Here is a 19,032-nt window from a genome sequence, read left to right as displayed (position 1 = left end):
TAAGCAAACACATGACTGTTAGCCAATGTCCTAGAATGTTATGTTATCCACCCAACAGTGCACATTCAGACTAATGTTTGTCTGGACAAAGAGCCAATTGGCTGAACACTATTTATACAAAAGTATGTGGACACTCCTTCAAATTAGTGGACTATTTCAGCCACAAGCGTCAGCTGGACTCTGGAGCAGTGGAAATGCGTTTTCTGGAGTGATGAATCACACTTCACCATCTGGCAGTCCGACGGACGAATCTGGGTTTGGTGGATGCCAGGAGAACGCAACCTGCCCCAATGCATAGTGCCAACTGTAACGTTTGGTGGAGGAGGAATAATGTTCTTGGGGCTGTTTTTCATGGTTTGGGTTAGGCCCCTTAGTTCCAGTGAAGGGAAATCTTAACGCTACAGCATACAGTGACATTCTAGCCAATTCTGTGCTTCCAACTTTGTGGCAATGGTTTGGGGAAGGCCATTTCCTGTTTCAGCATGACAATGCCCCCATGCACAAAGAGTTCCATACAGAAATGGTTTGTCGAGATCGGTGTGGAAGAACTTGACTGGCCTGCACAGCAGGTGTCCACATACTTTTGGTAATGTAGTTACGTATCTCTGAGGCGGTGAGTAGAAATGTTGCAGGCCTCCGATTGAACCAGTCCTCCGGTCAGCAGTGATCAGAGGAGCCTGACACTGAGCATCGCCCCTACAGTTAACACTCATTTAGCTCGTCTCTTTTTCTGTGGTTCAAACAAAAACATTGCTTTTACATGAGACCACTTCCTCACTGCTCTCTGATTGGATGGAGTGGTGCCACCCTGGGATTGCATAAGACAGAGACTGTGTCCCAAATGGCACCCTATTCAATACAAAGTGCACTACACCAAAAATGTAAGAGGGAATGAGAGGAAAGAGAAGTAGCTGTCTGCACACTGACAGTATAAGCAAGGAGGACGTATTTTGAAGTGATACTCAGACCTAGAGGTTAAATATGTATTCAGGAGGGAAGCGAGAGGACAAGGGGTAGCGAAAGAAATAGTCAGGAGACATGATGACTCACCTGCCGTCAGGTGGTCGTTTAGCAGACCAATGCCTTTCCCGTGACTGCTACTCTTTCCCTCTCCTATCCTCTGCCATCTCCTCACACCCTCTCCTCTCCTCTACTGTTCTCTGCCATCTCCTCACACCCTCTCCTCTCCTGTTCACTGCCATCTCCCCACACCCTCTCCTATTCTCTGCCATCTCCTCACACCCTCTCCTGTTCTCTTCCATCTCCTCACACCCTCTCCTATCCTCTACTGTTCTCTGCCATCTCCTCACACCCTCTCCTCTCCTCTCCTGTTCTCTGCCATCTACTCACACCCTCACCTCTACTGTTCTCTGCCATCTCCTCACACCCTCTCCTCTCCTGTTCTCTGCCATCTCCTCACACCCTCTCCTCTCCTGTTCTCTGCCATCTCCTCATACCCTCTCCTCTACTGTTCTCTGCCATCTCCTCATACCCTCTCCTCTCCTGTTCTCTGCCATCTCCTCACACCCTCTCCTATCCTCTACTGTTCTCTGCCATCTCCTCACACCCTCACCTCTACTGTTCTCTGCCATCTCCTCTCCTCTCCTGTTCTCTGCCATCTCCTCACACCCTCTCCTATCCTCTACTGTTCTCTGCCATCTCCTCACCTCTACTGTTCTCTGCCATCTCCTCACACCCTCTCCTCTCCTGTTCTATGCCATCTCCTCATACCCTCTCCTCTACTGTTCTCTGCCATCTCCTCATACCCTCTCCTCTCCTGTTCTCTGCCATCTCCTCACACCCTCTCCTATCCTCTACTGTTCTCTGCCATCTCCTCACACCCTCACCTCTACTGTTCTCTGCCATCTCCTCTCCTCTCCTGTTCTCTGCCATCTCCTCACACCCTCTCCTATCCTCTACTGTTCTCTGCCATCTCCTCACCTCTACTGTTCTCTGCCATCTCCTCACACCCTCTCCTCTCCTGTTCTATGCCATCTCCTCACACCCTCTCCTCTCCTGTTCTCTGCCATCTCCTCATACCCTCTCCTCTACTGTTCTCTGCCATCTCCTCACACCCTCACCTCTACTGTTCTCTGCCATCTCCTCACACCCTCTCCTCTACTCTGCCATCTCCTCACCTCTACTGTTCTCTGCCATCTCCTCTACTGTTCTCTGCCATCTCCTCACACCCTCTCCTCTACTGTTCTCTGCCATCTCCTCACACCCTCTCCTCTCCTCTACTGTTCTCTGCCATCTCCTCACACCCTCTCCTCTACTGTTCTCTGCCATCTCCTCACACCCTCTCCTCTCCTCTACTGTTCTCTGCCATCTCCTCACACCCTCTCCTCTACTGTTCTCTGCCATCTCCTCACACCCTCTCCTCACCTCTACTGTTCTCTGCCATCTCCTCACACCCTCTCCTCACCTCTACTGTTCTCTGCCATCTCCTCACACCCTCTCCTCACCTCTACTGTTCTCTGCCATCTCCTCACACCCTCTCCTCTCCTCTACTGTTCTCTGCCATCTCCTCACACCCTCTCCTCTACTGTTCTCTGCCATCTCCTCACACCCTCCTCTCCTCTACCCTCTCCTCATACCCTCTGCACTCTCTCCAACATCCTCCCTCTCTTATGTTGAATGAGACCCTGGCCGTGTTGCTTAGTCTGGCCCCATGCAGACTGGGGTTCTCTTCTGATCAACGTAAGAAAGGAGAAGTAAACATAAAAGAGAAGCAGCAACAGCATATATAATAAGGTTGAGCAATATATCCCAACAAAGCTGCTACTGTGACTGTCTAACACTGTTGCATTTTAACCACTCGGAAAGCATAGTAAAGAAATATTCTAACGTATCAAGGCTGTTAGTAGTAGAAGGAAATGCGAGCCTTTTTTGTGTTGGCCGCACATTGAATTCAATCCCGCTGCACACAACACTGTGTGCCGTTTCACTTGCTACCAGCAAAGGTTCATGGAGAGTGCCCATGAATGGAAGACTCAAATGAATACTCTAGCCAAGTCTGACAACCACTACACACATCGGTCTGAACAGAGTGTGACTAAATTCAACGGCACCCTTTGTCTCAACATTTCTAAAAGGCGTAGATTTAAATTGGTATCTTCTCTAATACTCCAAAATCATGGAGAAAAGGCATTGTTAAATACTTGTCTAAACGCTAAGGTGGTCTGTGTCAAACCATAAGACCTACCCCTTGTGTGGTTCCCTACAGATCAAGGAAAATACAGTGGGGGGAAAAAGTATTTAGTCAGCCACCAATTGTGCAAGTTCTCCCACTTAAAAAGATGAGAGGCCTGTAATTTTCATCATAGGTACACTTCAACTATGACAGACAAAATTAGAAGAAAAAAAAATCCAGAAAATCACATTGTAGGATTTTTAATAAGCAAAATAAGTATTTGGTCAATAACAAAAGTTTCTCAATACTTTGTTAAATACCCTTTGTTGGCAATGACAGAGGTCAAACGTTTTCTGTAACTCTTCACAAGGTTTTCACACACTGTTGCTGGTATTTTGGCCCATTCCTCCATGCAGATCTCCTCTAGAGCAGTAATGTTTTGGGGCTGTTGCTGGGCAACACGGACTTTCAACTCCCTCAAAAGATTTTCTATGGGGTTGAGATCTGGAGACTGGCTAGGCCACTCCAGGACCTTGAAATGCTTCTTACGAAGCCACTCCTTCGTTGCCCGGGCGGTGTGTTTGGGATCATTGTCATGCTGAAAGACCCAGCCACGTTTCATCTTCAATGCCCTTGCTGATGGAAGGAGGTTTTCACTCAAAATCTCACGATACATGGCCCCATTTATTCTTTCCTTTACACGGATCATTCGTCCTGGTCCCTTTGCAGAAAAACAGCCCCAAAGCATGATGTTTCCACCCCCATGCTTCACAGTAGGTATGGTGTTCTTTGGATGCAACTCAGCATTCTTTGTCCTCCAAACACGACGAGTTGAGTTTTTACCAAAAAGTTATATTTTGGTTTCATCTGACCATATGACATTCTCCCAATCTTCTTCTGGATCATCCAAATGCTCTCTAGCAAACTTCAGACGGGCCTGGACATGTACTGGCTTAAGCAGGGGGACACGTCTGGCACTGCAGGATTTGAGTCCCTGGCGGCATAGTGTGTTACTGATGGTAGGCTTCGTTACTTTGGTCCCAGCTCTCTGCAGGTCATTCACTAGGTCCCCCCGTGTGGTTCTGGGATTTTTGCTCACCGTTCTTGTGATCATTTTGACCCCACGGGGTGAGATCTTGCGTGGAGCCCCAGATCGAGGGAGATTATCAGTGGTCTTGTATGTCTTCCTTTTCCTAATAATTGCTCCCACAGTTGATTTCTTCAAACCAAGCTGCTTACCTATTGCAGATTCAGTCTTCCCAGCCTGGTGCAGGTCTACAATTTTGTTTCTGGTGTCCTTTGACAGCTCTTTGGTCTTGGCCATAGTGGAGTTTGGAGTGTGACTGTTTGAGGTTGTGGACAGGTGTCTTTTATACTGATAACAAGTTCAAACAGGTGCCATTAATACAGGTAATGAGTGGAGGACAGAGGAGCCTCTTAAAGAAGAAGTTACAGGTCTGTGAGAGCCAGAAATCTTGCTTGTTTGTAGGTGACCAAATACTTATTTTCCACCATAATTTGCAAATAAATTCATTAAAAATCCTACAATGTGATTTTCTGGATTTTTTTCTTCTCATTTTGTCTGTCATAGTTGAAGTGTACCTATGATGAAAATTACAGGTCTCTCTCATCTTTTTAAGTGGGAGAACTTGCACAATTGGTGGCTGACTAAATACTTTTTTGCCCCACTGTATGTGAGCAATTTATAATAGTGGTCTGTTCCTGTAATACTAGGCAGTGTACTGTAAATATGAACAACTTGCAATGCATAGAGAGTAACGTTAGTACATGTGCATTTCCTTTACTGGGCCAAATAGGGATTTGAAAGTGAAGAGAGAAAGCATTCTATTGGCGGTTCAAAACCCTGACTGAGGAGGATCATGCATCCTCAATGAATGAAATGCCAAAAGAAAAACATGTATGCTACTGGTTTATTACTCATAAACCCAATCAGATTGAACCCATTCATGTCCATAACAGAAATGTATAATTTCCTTTGGTACACTTGTTCTCTGAGCGGACTGATAACACATTTTCTACCGGCCAAAGCATTTGTCTACAATATGATGTTTTGATATTGTACTACATTTAGCCTTTGGACACATGGGGTTACTGTCTTGTTCAAATGATCAGATCTTAATTTTTGGTACTGTATATACAGTGCCCTCCGTAATTACTGGGACAGTGAAGCATGTTTTCTTATTTTGGCTCTGTACTCCAGCACTTTGGATTTGAAATGATACAAATGACTATACGGTTAAAGTGCAGACTGTCAACTTTCATTTGACGATATTTTCATCCATCGGGTAGCCTAGTGGTTAGAGCATTGGGCTAGTAACCGAAAGGTTATCCCCCAGCTGACAAGGTACAAATCTGTCGTTCTGCCCCTGAACAAGGCAGTTAACCCACTGTTCCTAGGCTGTCATTGGAAATAAGAATTTGTTCTTAACTGACTTGCCTAGTTAAATAAAGGTAAATATAAAAATAAAATAAAAACTTTTGAAATTACAGCACTTTTTGGACATAAAAATAGCTGTGCAGTGACGCTCCCCATCCAACCTGACAGAGCTTGAGAGGCTCTGCAAAGAAGAATGGGAGAAACTCCCCAAATACAGGTGTGCCAAGCGTGTAGCGTCATACCCAAGAAGACCCGAGGCTGTAATCACTGCCAAAGGTGCTTCAACTGAGTAAAGAGTCTGAATACTTATGTAAATTAGATATTTCCGTTTTAATTTTGAATAAATTGGGATGTTGTGTAGATTGATGAGGGAAACAATTGTTTTAATCCATTTTATAAAACGTCTGTAACGTAACAAAATGTGGAAAAAGTAAAAGGGTCTGAATACTTTCCGAATGCACTGTATATGTGGACATCTGCTCGTCAAACATCTCATTCCAAAATAATGGGCATTAATATGGAGTTGGTCCCCCCTTTGCTGCAATAACAGCCTCCACTCTTCTGGGAAGGTTTTCCACTAGATGTTGGAACATTGCTGCGGGGAATTGCTTCCATTCAGCCACAAGAGCATTAGTGAGGTCTTGTGGCTGATGTTGGGTGATTAGGCATGGCTCGCAGTCAGCATTCCAATTCATCCCAAAGGTGTTTGATGGGGTTGAGGTCAGGGGCTCTGTGCAGGCCAGTCAAGTTCTTCCACACCGATCTCGACAAACCATTTCTTTATGGACCTCGCTTTATGCACAGGGGCATTATCATGCTGAAACAGGAAAGGGTCTTCCCCAAACTGATGCCACAATGTTGGAAGCACAGAATCGTCTAGAATGTCATTGTATGCTGTAGCGTTAAGATTTCTCTTCACTGCAACTAAGGGGCCTAACCACGAAAAACAGCCCCAAGAACATTATTCCTCCTCCACCAAACGTTACAGTTGGCAGAACGCATTCGGGCAAGCAGGGTAGAACTTTGACGAACTGACTTGTTGGAAAGGTGGCATCCTATGACGGTGCCACGTTGAAAGTCACTGAGCTCTTCAGTAAGGCCATTCTACTGCCAATGTTTGTATAGCTGTTTATACTCGATTTTATACACCTGTCAGGAACGATGCACATACTTTTGTATATACAGTTGAATTCTGAAGTTTACATACACTTAGGTTGGAGTCATTAAAACTCGTTTTTCAACCACTCCACAAATTTCTTGTTAACAAACTATAGTTTGGCAAGTCAGTTAGGAGATCTGCTTTGTGCATGACAAGTCATTTTTCAAACAATTGTTTACAGACCGATTATTTCAGTGTGTCAGAAGTTTACATACACTAAGTCGATTGTGTCTTTAAACAGCTTGGAAAATTCCAGAAAATGACGTCATGGCTTTAGAAGCTTCTGATAGGCATATTGCCATCATTTGAGTCAATTGGAGGTGTACCTGTAGATGTATTTCAAGGCCTACCTTCAAACTCAGTGCCTCTTCACTTGACATCATGGGAAAATCCCAATAAATCAGCCAAGACCTAATAAAAAAATCCCAGAACAACAGCAAAGGACCTTGTGAAGATGCTGGAAGAAACAGGTACAAAAGTATCTATATCCACAGTAAAACGAGTCCTATATCGACAGACCTGAAAGGCCGCTCAGCAAGGAAGAAGCCACTGCTCCAAAACCGCCAAACTATGGATTGCAACTGCACATGGGGACAAAGATCGTACTTTTTGGAGAAATGTCCTCTGGTCTGATTAAACAAAAATAGGACTATTTGGGATTAATGACCATCATTATGTTTGGAGGAAAAAGGGGGATGCTCGCAAGCCGAAGAACACCATCCCAACCGTGAAGCACTGGGGTGGCAGCATCATGTTGTGGAGGTGCTTTGCTGCAGGAGGGACTGGTGCACTTCACAAAATAGATGGCATCATGAGGACGGAAAATTATGTGGATATATTGAAGCAACATCTCAAGACATCAGTCAGAAAGTTAAAGCTTGGTCGCAAATGGGTCTTCCAAACGGACAATGACCCCAAGCATACTTCCAAAGTTGTGGCAAAAATGGCTTAAGGACAACAAAGTCAAGGTATTGGAGTGGCCATCACAAAGCCCTGACCTCAATCACATAGAACATTTGTGGGCAGAAATGAAAAAGCTTGTGCGAGCAAGGAGGCCTACAAACCTGACTCACTTACACCAGCTCTGTCAGGAGGAATGGGCCAAAATTCACCCAACTTATTGTGGGAAGCTTGTGGAAGGCACAACACATAACCCGGTCTGGTCAATCCTCACTAGCCAGATGAAGCTAGCTGGCTGGCTGCTTATAACGTTAGCTTTGGGCAACAGGGTTAAGTAGCTGGCTTGCTATTTATTTTCATGAACCGAAGTTCAATTTCAATAGGTGAACAACAAGTGGCAACCTAGCTAATACTTACTCACAAGGATTCCTAAATCATTGCTAAGAATAATGAAAATGACTGCAGTTTTTACTGGTCATTGTTTTCAGGCTGGTTGTATTGGTGCTACCTAGGTACCAAGCTAAAGCTAGCTACCCCAGAAGTTGCAGTCAAACAAATTATGCTTTATTACCAACGCGGTATTGAAAACGAAAGCCAACATCACCCACGACAGAGAATGGTTGATTGTCAAGGGCAATGAATTATATTATCTTTGCTTTAATGGATTTTGCCTTCGAGTTGTCTCGCTGAAATTTTGTTACTCTTTCAAATTACCTCTTTCAAATGACTGCTTGACTTATTGACTGCTCGATCCACACAGCAGACATTGTGGGCTAGTTTAGAAATGCTGTGTTGCACGTATAGCACAAAATTTTACGTGGCGTCATTACGTCATGTACCTTCGTTATATAGGTATGCACGTCAGCTTTGACATGGGTTTTGTACAATCGGGCGTTAAACTAGACATAGGTCGATACGTGCATTTTTAGCTAATTTCGTCCGATTACGATATGTTCACCGATATATTGTGCATCCCTAATATAAGGTCCAGGCAATCTATACAACTATTAAGATCTGATCATTTGAAAATATTTACATGATTTTATTCATGAATCGTGTAAAAAACAGTAACCCCATGTGTTCAAAGACTAAATATAGTACAATACAGAAACAGCCGTAGTTCACAAACAATGAGTTGAATCATATCAGGTCACCTGTATTTACTATGTTGATACCAAATTTCATGCATTTACACCAAACAAAATGTGTTCTGTGGCGCATTCTGATATTGTACTAAATATAGTTAGAGGACGTAAATTGGTTAAAAAAAAGGTTCCTGGAACTAACTAGTGTGAAACAGAGAGGAAGTCTATCTTAGTAATGTAAACATTCATTGACTGTGCAATGAAAAGAACAAGTGTAACAGCTCAAAATTAAATGTGGCAATGAATTAAACGCACAGGCCCCAGTACACACGGAATGAGTTTAGCATTCAAAAGTCAGAAGCAGAGGAAGGAGCTCGATCCACTTTGCTTTGAAGACTGACAACGGCATTTCTCAGAAAAAAGACGGTGCCGATTTAACCACATGCATAATCATCAGGATCTCTAGAACCTTAAAACATGAAGCAAAGCATTGAGATGTGTATAGCCATGTAAGATACTATACGGTTGTATATTAAGTGCCTGCTTTGAAACAAGTGAGGTGACTACAATAGGAGTAGCTTTACTGATTCTTATGCGCGGAGGATAGGTCAACAAACTATCCATTCACTTTGAAAAGCAAGCTAATGAAGTGAGGTAGCAGCTAGAGGAAGGGGAGATTGGTTTGGGGATGAGGCAGTTTGACGGACGGGAGAGTGTTACTTACGTGGCATGATCCCCTGGCTGACCAGTTCCTCACGGGTCCGTCTCTGCTGGAGTTTGAGCTGGAGCACTGCATAAGAGGGACAGCAAGAGGTCAGGTGAGTACACTACAGACAGAAGCAGCAAGGGCAACAACCAATAGTGAAAACCCAAACGCCCTACAGTCAGTTTCCGCTACGTGCTCTTCTCCTTGGGAGGAAATACAAGGCCGGTTACAGCCGTGTTGTAAATTAATATAGTGTATCTTTCTGGGAGGTAGAAGCCAAAAGTTGAAGAGTACCCTACTCACTGCTCTTCTGGCTCTCTCCTCTCTCCCTCCCTCAGAGTCGTCTGACAGCCGATACAGAGGTTATCATCAGAGGCAGGGAGGAGAAATAGCGGGCAGACGGTCCCTGTCACACAAACACACACACACACGCGCTTCCTGTTTCTACATTCAAACAGCAGCCGGGTTGTCGCGTTTTGACAACTTCTACCACACAGAGAGAGATAGAGAGGACGACACTTCCGCATGGCTTGAACAATGCTAATGCAGAGGGCTTCTTGTAAAAACAGGAAGGCCCACATTCACCACTCACAATTAATAGAATGAGGTGATATATTGAGAGGAGGTTATGTACAGATAAATGGTAACACTTCTGTACTGACTAAATGTGTATGACATGAATAAATGTGTCTTGCTAACAGCTGCCTAATCTCAGCTAGACAAATAGAACAAACACAGAAAGCTATTGATGGAGACCATGTTCTCTGCATCACATCATCATTGCTATCCAGTGTTTACACTTCAGCCTCAGTGAGCTGAGTGGACTCATGTAAGTGATTCCTGTCAGATGTGAGGTAAAGTAAACCTACATCTCAGTACGCGCATAAGCAGTTTTCATGAAATTAGAGATGTGATACTGTACATGCGAGGGGAAGTTAAGCAGTTACAGTATACTACATAGCCATACAGTATGTGGCCTGGTGTTCATGTGTGAGAGTATGATTGTTGGACCAGTCCATTGTACTGTACACAGTGATGCTTGTGTGCACCTCCTGAGGTAGCTGTGTTTGTAGCTGGTCTGCTGCCTACATGTGAACCACAGGGAAGCATACTGACTAATAGGTCAGAGTGAGATCAGTGTGGGCGATGTGGGACTTCTTTCTCATGGTTTCCATCTCTCTCTGAGCTCAGCCTCTGCGGTTTTTCACATCTCTGACCAGCGTCAACATTTCTGACAGTCCTGGCTGTCGCCGCCTGGGCCAAATCATCCTCTTTTATGGCTGCTTGACGTAGGACTCCCAATAGTACCCTCGACAGGAGACGAGATTAAATGGGTTTACGGGGGGGGGGGGGGGGGCGACGACGACACACGCACAAACACAGACACTCCTCCAGCGACAGATGATTTGCTAGTTGTGCCAAGGACTGACAGGGGAATGATGCCAGCTGCTTATACAGAATCTGTTCCAGGCAAATGCTCACTCTGAAATGCCACAATTTGAATTCATTACCGTTCTCAGTACCTCAATGTGATGTAAACGAGAACATTACATTTTCCTACCACCTGCCCCTCTCCATATCTCCCTTTGTGCTCAATTTATGTATTGTCGCCTTTCTCTGTGCGTCACTGCAAAACTTCCGGTGCACTTTTTCTACATCGCCTATTCAATCGTTTACTTCTTTGAAAATATTTTCAAAACTTTCCATTCCCTCCATCCCAACCCTGAGATGAAACCCATCCTCAACCTCTCCCTGCTGGTTTCTATTTGTATACCACACTGTAATATCTGGGAACTCTATCTCTCTGCCCGGCCCAGCCTGTTGAGTTACAGGGAATATTACTGTAAATCACCCGACACTCAAACTGCTCCGAAGCAGAAATCTAAGGCCTGGGCTCGGCCTGGCTGCATGAGGGGACACATGTGAACAGACACCCTCCTCAATCAGGGCCAAGGTATGCTGTCCACCTTTGAAACTCTGAAGTAAAACCGGCTGCCAAGGCAGGTGCCTGTGGGTTACCACATCGTACAGTGTCTCTGAAAGACTGCACGTCTCGGTGCAAATAACTTCTCGGTAAATCACAGTCTGTCTCAATGGTTCCAAGTCCATCTCAGTGTCTCAAGCCTGTCCCTGTTTTCCCTCAGTGTCCATCTGTGTTTTAGTATCTAAACCTGTCTCTGTGTGTAACAGTAAACACCACAGTATCTTCATCAGTCTCAGTATTTCTCACCTTAACTCAGTGGGCCAGCGTATCTGCCTCACAGCACATTTATGTTTCTCTAAAAGTCAGTGTGAGATTCTCAGTGTGTCACGACTAAATCTGTTCAGGCTCTTTTCGCGCCAACTCAGTTGGTGTCACGGCCCTGGCTGCACCCACAGGTGCCTGAGCATTGTCCACTGGGCACAGAGTCCTGGCGCTGCCCCATCTGTACCGGGGCCAGAAGGTCCACTTAGTATCTGACCAGCAGCCCAGAAGACACCAGACACCCACTGAGCCGGCCTGAGCAGCATAACTCAATACACACGATTCACTGAGAAAAACTTGACTGTTTAGCTGGGTGTGTTTTATGGGGAGCTATGAAACAAAAGCCAAGTAGGAAGAGTAAGGATAATAATTCTCCATAATGATGCTATATCAAAAATATCTGTTAAAAAAAATATATAACCAAACAAAGATATCAATAAAACCATATCTTCCACACCTCATATTATAAAGAGTTTGTGTGTGTGTGTGCGTGCGTAATATGAATCCCACCTTCCCTCAGGCTCTGACAAGCCCGGCGTTCTAACTCCAATCGTATGCGTTGCTTATCCATGCTGTTGCTGATTGGAGGGGGCCCAAAAGAGGTGGGGTCTGTGTGAAGGGTCGGGTTGGTGTCCAGCATGGTGATCAGGTTCAAAACAATAAATAATTATTTCTGAAAGACGGTGGTCCCATCAAATAAATACATTAAAATAATGTCCAAATACATTCAAATGTAACAAAAATAGAATTCTCTGTTCAGCTCAGTCCAATACAGTCCAGTCAATATGGATTACCAAGTTTGTGATATCTTTTGGAAAAGTCACAGAGATTCTGCTAAATATATTAATGCAGGATATCGCCCGATGGACCAAAATAAGAGCATCAGAATAGAAATGGTCCTTGTGCAAGTGACAAAAATCATGAGAAGATTGAAGTTTTCCAAAAGTCCATATAATGTGCTCTATACACAACTCTCCTCTTTCTCGTTTTTTAGCAAACAAAGTTCCGAATAGTTCAGAAAAATGGGCAAATCTTATTGAAAAAAACAAAACCAAATGAAAAAGATGGGAAAAAAGAAACACTGGCTTGCAGTGGAAATGTACAGCTGCTATGAGTTTCAAGAGCCAGTATCTACTGCAGCAAGACGAGTGAGTGAGGTGAGTGTGTGGGTCTGTGAGTGTGTGTCAAATGCCTGTGAATCCTTGATCAAGCACTGTCACAGCTGTTGCTGCAGCCACTCACTCCGCCATTGACAGACACCGACACACTTCAGCTAAACCTTTTCCTCCTAACCACAATCAAATACTTCCCCCGTGGCACCTGGGACCTCTGCTCATTAGTGACAACACACCTGTGAGCTTTGTGCACAACCTAGACGCCCCATACTCAACTGGTGGACTGCGGTCTGGATCCGGTCCCAGAACTGGGTCAATACAGGCCGCGGTCCAGACTACAAAATAAATAAATATAATCTCAGCAAAAAAAGAAATGTCAACTGCGTTTACTTTCAGCAAACTTAACATGTGTAAATATTTGTATGAACATAAGATTCAACAACTGAGACATAAACTGAACAAGTTCCACAGACATGTGATTAACAGAAATTGAATAATGTGTCCCTGAACAAAGGGGGGGGTCAAAATCAAAAGTAACAGTCAGTATCTGGTGTGGCCACCAGCTGCATTAAGTACTGCAGTGCATCTCCTCCTCATGGACTGCACCAGATTTGCCAGTTCTTGCTGTGAGATGTTACCCCAATCTTCCACCAAGGCACCTGCAAGTTCCCGGACATTTCTGGGGGGAATGGCCCTAGCCCTCAACCTCCGATCCAACAGGTCCCAGACGTGCTCAATGGGATTGAAATCCGGGCTCTTCGCTGGCCATAGCAGAACACTGACATTCCTGTCTTGCAGGAAATCACACACAGAACAAGCAGTATGGCTGGTGGCATGGCATTGTCATGCTGAAGGGTCATGTCAGGATGAGCCTGCAGGAAGGGTGGAGGATGTCCTCCCTGTAATGCACAGCGTTGTGATTGCCTGCAATGACAACAAGCTCAGTCCGATGATGCTGACACACCGCCCCAGACCATGACGGACCCTCCACATCAATCCCGCTCCAGAGTACAGGCCTCGGTGTAACGCTCATTCCTTCGACGATAAACGCGAATTCGACCATCACCCCTGGTGAGATAAAACCGCAACTCGTCAGTAAAGAGCACTTTGCCAGTCCTGTCTGGTCCAGCGATGGTGGGTTGTGCCCATAGGCAACGTTGTTGCCGGTGATGTCTGGAGAGGACCTGCCTTACAACAGGCCTACAAGCCCTCAGTCCAGCCTCTCTCAGCCTATTGCGGACAGTCTGAGCACTGATGGAGGGATTGTGCGTTCCTGGTGTAACTCGGGCAGTTGTTGCCATCCTGTACTTGTTCCGCATGTGTGATGTTCGGATGTACCGATCCTGTGCAGGTGTTGTTACACGTGGTCTGCCACTGAGAGGACGATCAGCTGTCCGTCCCGTCTCCCTGTAGCGTTATCTTAGGCATCTCCCAGTACGGACATTGCAATTTATTGCCCTGGCCACATCTGCAGTCCTCATGCCTCCTTGCAGCATGCCTAAGGCACATTCACGCAGATGAGCAGGGACCCTGGACATCTTTCTTTTGGTGTTTTTCAGAGTCAGTAGAAAGGCCTCTTTAGTGTCCTAAGTTTTCATAACTGTGACCTTAATTGCCTACCGCCTGTAAACTGTTAGTGTCCTAACGACCGTTCCACAGGTGCATGTTCATTGAACAAGCATGGGAAACAGTGTTTAAACCCTTTACAATGAAGATCTGTGAAGTTATTAGGATTTTTACTAATTATCTTTTAAAGACAGGGTCCTGAAAAATAGACATTTCTTTTTTTGTTGAGTTTATTTTTTGGAAGAGGGTCGGGCATTGACCCCTGGTATCATATAAACACACATAAGACATGGAAACATTTGTAGAATTGCAGAAAATTTGCATTAAAAAGCAACAGAATAAAATGCTCTGCCCCATGCAAAATGTGTAGAATTGTGGGAAATTAGCTTTAAAACTGCAAGATGTTCTCTACGCCAACAGGAGGGTTGTGTACAGTTTGGGGTCACATGGGTTGCAAGGTGGGGGTTTGTTACTACGCCGATAAATGACAATATCCATCCGGACCTTTGCCCCCTTGGAGATTTGTGGGGCCGGAACTTCTCAAATAGCACTTGAGTACTCCTAATGTAGGCAGACAGTATAATGGCCTCACACAGTACCCTGATGTAGACAGACAGCATAATGGCCCCACACAGTACCCTGATGTAGGCAGACAGCATAATGGCCCCACACAGTATCCTGATTTAGGCAGACAGCATAATGGCCCCACACAGTACCCTGATTTAGGCAGACAGCATAATGGCCCCACACAGTACCCTGATTTAGGCAGACAGCATAACGGCCCCACACAGTACCCTGATGTAGGCAGACAGCATAATGGCCCCACACAGTACCCCTGATGTAGGCAGACACCATAATGGCCCCACACAGTGCCATGAGGTAGGCAGACACCATAATGGCCCCACACAGTGCCATGAGGTAGGCAGACACCATAATGGCCCCACACAGTACCCTGAGGTAGCCAGACACCATAATGGCCCCACACAGTACCCTGAGGTAGCCAGACACCATAATGGCCACAGGGAAGAAACTGCCACCACACAGATCCCCAAACAGAAACACGTGTTGTCCCAAAGCCAGGACTGGGTCTTTGACGGTTTTGGTCTTCACTGTTTGACTTTTGTAAGCAAAACATTTGTTAATACAAGAAGAGTGAGAACAGAGAGTGACAGAGTGAGAACTTTAAAATGTGAAACACGTTTTAGTCTGCCACTTCTCATTAAAACATCAATGCTAATCAAAGCCCTAAAATCATTTTCTAAAGATGAAGTACAAAAACTGTCAAAACAGACATTTAAAAAAAGAAATGCAGCCTACAGCTGTGTGTACTGCCAAAGTTACCATTTGTATTCACTTAATGGTGGATCAGGTGAGCTAAAATAAAGTTGGGAACTAGCCTGGGGGTCATAACAAAGAACTATGTGAGGTAGAGAAAATCCCCAGGGAAGTTCTTGTTGATTATTATTGGCATTCGCTTTGTGTTTTAGAACAGATTTGTGTAATGGCCTAGCTTTAGAGAACCGGCCACAAAAAAGGTGAGCATAAGAGACTATTTACAGATGCCAACAAACTGTGTGTGTGTGTGTGAGTGAGTGAGAGATGCTGGAATCAGGATGCACAATCCTCAGGCAAAGCTGACTTTGACAAGTTAGGGGAAAATGAATCAAGACTCTGATCCCCCTTGCTGCAGATAAGGCACCAACCATATGCTTGCAGGGATAGTCCTGCGTTTGTGTGTGTGTGTCATAAATAGTGATGATAGGAAAAGCTAATAACTCACAGGGGCTCTAAGCATATCCAAAATACCTCAAATTGCATTCTGCTGTTTCAGTGAAAGTGGTAATAATCCATGTGAATCAGACTGAACTAGAGCTCCCTGTGGGCATCCTCTGACTACTAGATCAGTGATGGTTAGGCTCAGAACTATGCAAGGTCAACTGTAAGTTAAGAATCTAGGGTCAAAATCAGCCCATAGCCCAGTACTAAATGCAAACCAATTCTCGCTATTGCCAAACAATCCAACCAATTCCTTGCTGATAAGCCCCAAAGAAAACACGAAATAGCTCGAGAAAAAAACTCTTCTGTGAGGCTACTTAAAATAAAAAAGTGAAATAATCATATCTCCTAGAAGCGGTCTTGGGGGGGGGGGGGGTCTTTAAATGGAAGCGCTATGACATCGCTGAGGAGAAATTATGATCTTCAGAGCCAGAGGTTTTCTTTGAGACTGTGGTCCCAGCTCTCTTCAGGTCATTGACCAGGTCCTGCTGTGTAGTTCTGGGCTGATCCCTCACCTTCCTCATGATCATTGATGCCCCACGAGGTGAGATCTTGCATGGAGCCCCAGACCGAGGGTGATTGACCATCATCTTGAACTTCTTCCATTTTCTAATAATTGCGCCAACAGTTGTTGCCTTCTCACCAAGCTGCTTGCCTATTGTCCTGTAGCCCATCCCAGCCTTGTGCAGGTCTACAATTTTATCCCTGATGTCCTTACACAGCTCTCTGGTCTTGGCCATTGTGGAGAGGTTGGAGTTTGTTTGATTGAGTGTGTGGACAGGTGTCTTTTATACAGGTAACGAGTTCAAACAGGTGCAGTTAATACAGGTAATGAGTGGAGAACAGGAGGGCTTCTTAAAGAAAAACTAACAGGTCTGTGAGAGCCGGAATTCTTACTGGTTGGTAGGTGATAAAATACTTATGTCATGCAATAAATTACTTAAAAATCATACAATGTGATTTTCAGGATTTTTGTTTTAGATTCCGTCTCTCACAGTTGAAGTGTACCTATGATAAAGATTACAGACCTCTACATGCTTTGTAAGTAGGAAAACCTGCAAAATCGGCAGTGTATCAAATACTTGTTCTCCCCACTGTAGGCCTAGAGCCTATACTGTATGCATCTCCGTTTTTATTTGAAGCATCTTCTTATCCTTCACTTGTTTGTAACAATTACAAAAACACTGGCAACTTTGTATTTGTAGTCAACTTTGTTCCGATGTTATCGGCGGTCACAGAGACAGATAATCATCTGGTTTCTATGTTTAGCGGAGATCTGTGTATAAAGTGAAGCAGAAGGGCAACAAAAGCATCTAACGACGCACTTAGCTGTTAAGAGTGGTATGAGACAGTCGGTAAATAAAGAGCGTTTTGAGGTGCAACTTTAGTAACAAGGCTTTTGGGAAACAGCTTGGAAATCTAACCATGCTACTACGAAGGTTCTAACGATGAACTTAATATGCTTTTGGGAAACTGGGCCCTGGCATCTCAATATCTGGTGGGCCTACTGTGTTTGAAACAAGATGGAGTCCACATTCAAACAGTTACTGCTGCTGCCTTCACACCTCTTCATCGAGGTCTTACTCAGGAGGAAGGGTGTGCGGTAAACAAGTCTCAAATTAACTCCTTCTCTCTGGGCCTGGGCTCCAGAATGTGAGCCCCCCCACCACCAAGCCTTCCCCTCGGGCTGACTGTTTTAAATAGTAGGCCAGCTGGCTATGGGGGCTATATCCAGCTACCCTTAACTGGTGCAGACGGCAGCTAGGGTTACTCAGATATCCCTGCACACACACAACCTGACTCCACACATATCTTGTGTTAAGGATCTAGAACCTGTTCAATATCCTCAGTGCATTTGAACACATAAAAACCCAAGTTTACACTGAAACAGACATTTCGATTACATTAAGAGAATTTCCAAGGTTTGAAAATGAACCTCATCTCCTGATTCATAGGACATGATGCATACATGCAAATGTCAATATATATGTGATGTGCCACAGTACTTCAGTTCCCTGTCCTTCCTCTAATGCTGTATGGCCAGTTGTAGTGTTTCTGTCAGCCAATAGATGGCAGCGTGTATCATCCCAAACGACACTGATATTTCTAATAGTCCACGATGTTCAATCCAGCTGCTGTGTACATCTGGCAGCATGTGTTGTTCAGGGCCAGAGATGAAAGAGCAAGTAGGGTTCATAGGACTTCAGGGTGATTAAACTCTTATGAACTCATTGTGCAGTCATCCTTACTGTCACTCGCGTCACGTCCCTTATTCCTGGTCAATCACATTCACAGTACATGAGGTCAGCTATATGGTTCAGGTGACAAGGTTTTCCACTAATAATTCACAGTTGAAAAAAATACACATTTTGGACTGATAACAGTGGACTTTATATGCCTCTTGATCTCATCTCTCTCACTCTTTGCTGCCCCTCGTTCATAATCTTTTTCCTCCCTTCCCGTCATTCCCTTCCATTAATCTCTGTTCTCCCTCCTCTCATTTGACAGCCTTGATTACCATAGATGTGTAAACATATCAAAATATGAACAGATAAGGAATTGAGGATATATCTATGTCAAGAACATAACTTCCGACTGCTATTATCCCAAAATCCACATGCCAACACCCACACGATTATAGAAAAACACACATATCACTCAATCGGTTTATTATTCTCTGCTACATAAGGCTCATCGAGCATGAGTGTTTCAGATAAATGTCAGGAAGACACTTCTGTTTCCATGTTAACAACAGACTTCTTGGAGGGTTCGGGATAAAGTTTTTTGGCCTAGTGGGAGATCTATCAACGTGCCCTTCAGCAGGGCATTGACCCTGGATGCTTCTGTTGGATGACTGGTATGATGTAGTTGTTGAGCGGCTTCACTGCAAGTATATGGTATGTTTCGGATATTCCATTTTAAAAAACAACAGTGTGTGTGTGCCTATGC

The 19,032-nt window shown here is 44.6% G+C and overlaps 1 protein-coding gene across 1 annotated transcript in view; it reads right to left on the bottom strand.

The window, feature by feature from the left end:
• LOC120037598 (myocardin-related transcription factor B-like) overlaps positions 1-19,032 on the bottom strand; it is a 45,764-nt gene that overhangs the window by 14,911 nt on the left and 11,821 nt on the right. Inside the window, exon 4 of the mRNA XM_038983596.1 lies at positions 9,400-9,465. Coding sequence (XP_038839524.1) covers positions 9,400-9,465 — 66 coding nt within the window. The remainder of the gene's footprint in view (positions 1-9,399; positions 9,466-19,032) is intronic.

Source organism: Salvelinus namaycush, chromosome 3, assembly GCF_016432855.1.
Source record: "Salvelinus namaycush isolate Seneca chromosome 3, SaNama_1.0, whole genome shotgun sequence".
NCBI classification, from domain to species: Eukaryota; Metazoa; Chordata; class Actinopteri; order Salmoniformes; family Salmonidae; genus Salvelinus; species Salvelinus namaycush.
The sequence above is the reverse complement of the archived record's forward strand: the minus strand, read 5'-3'. Positions and strand labels throughout refer to the sequence as shown.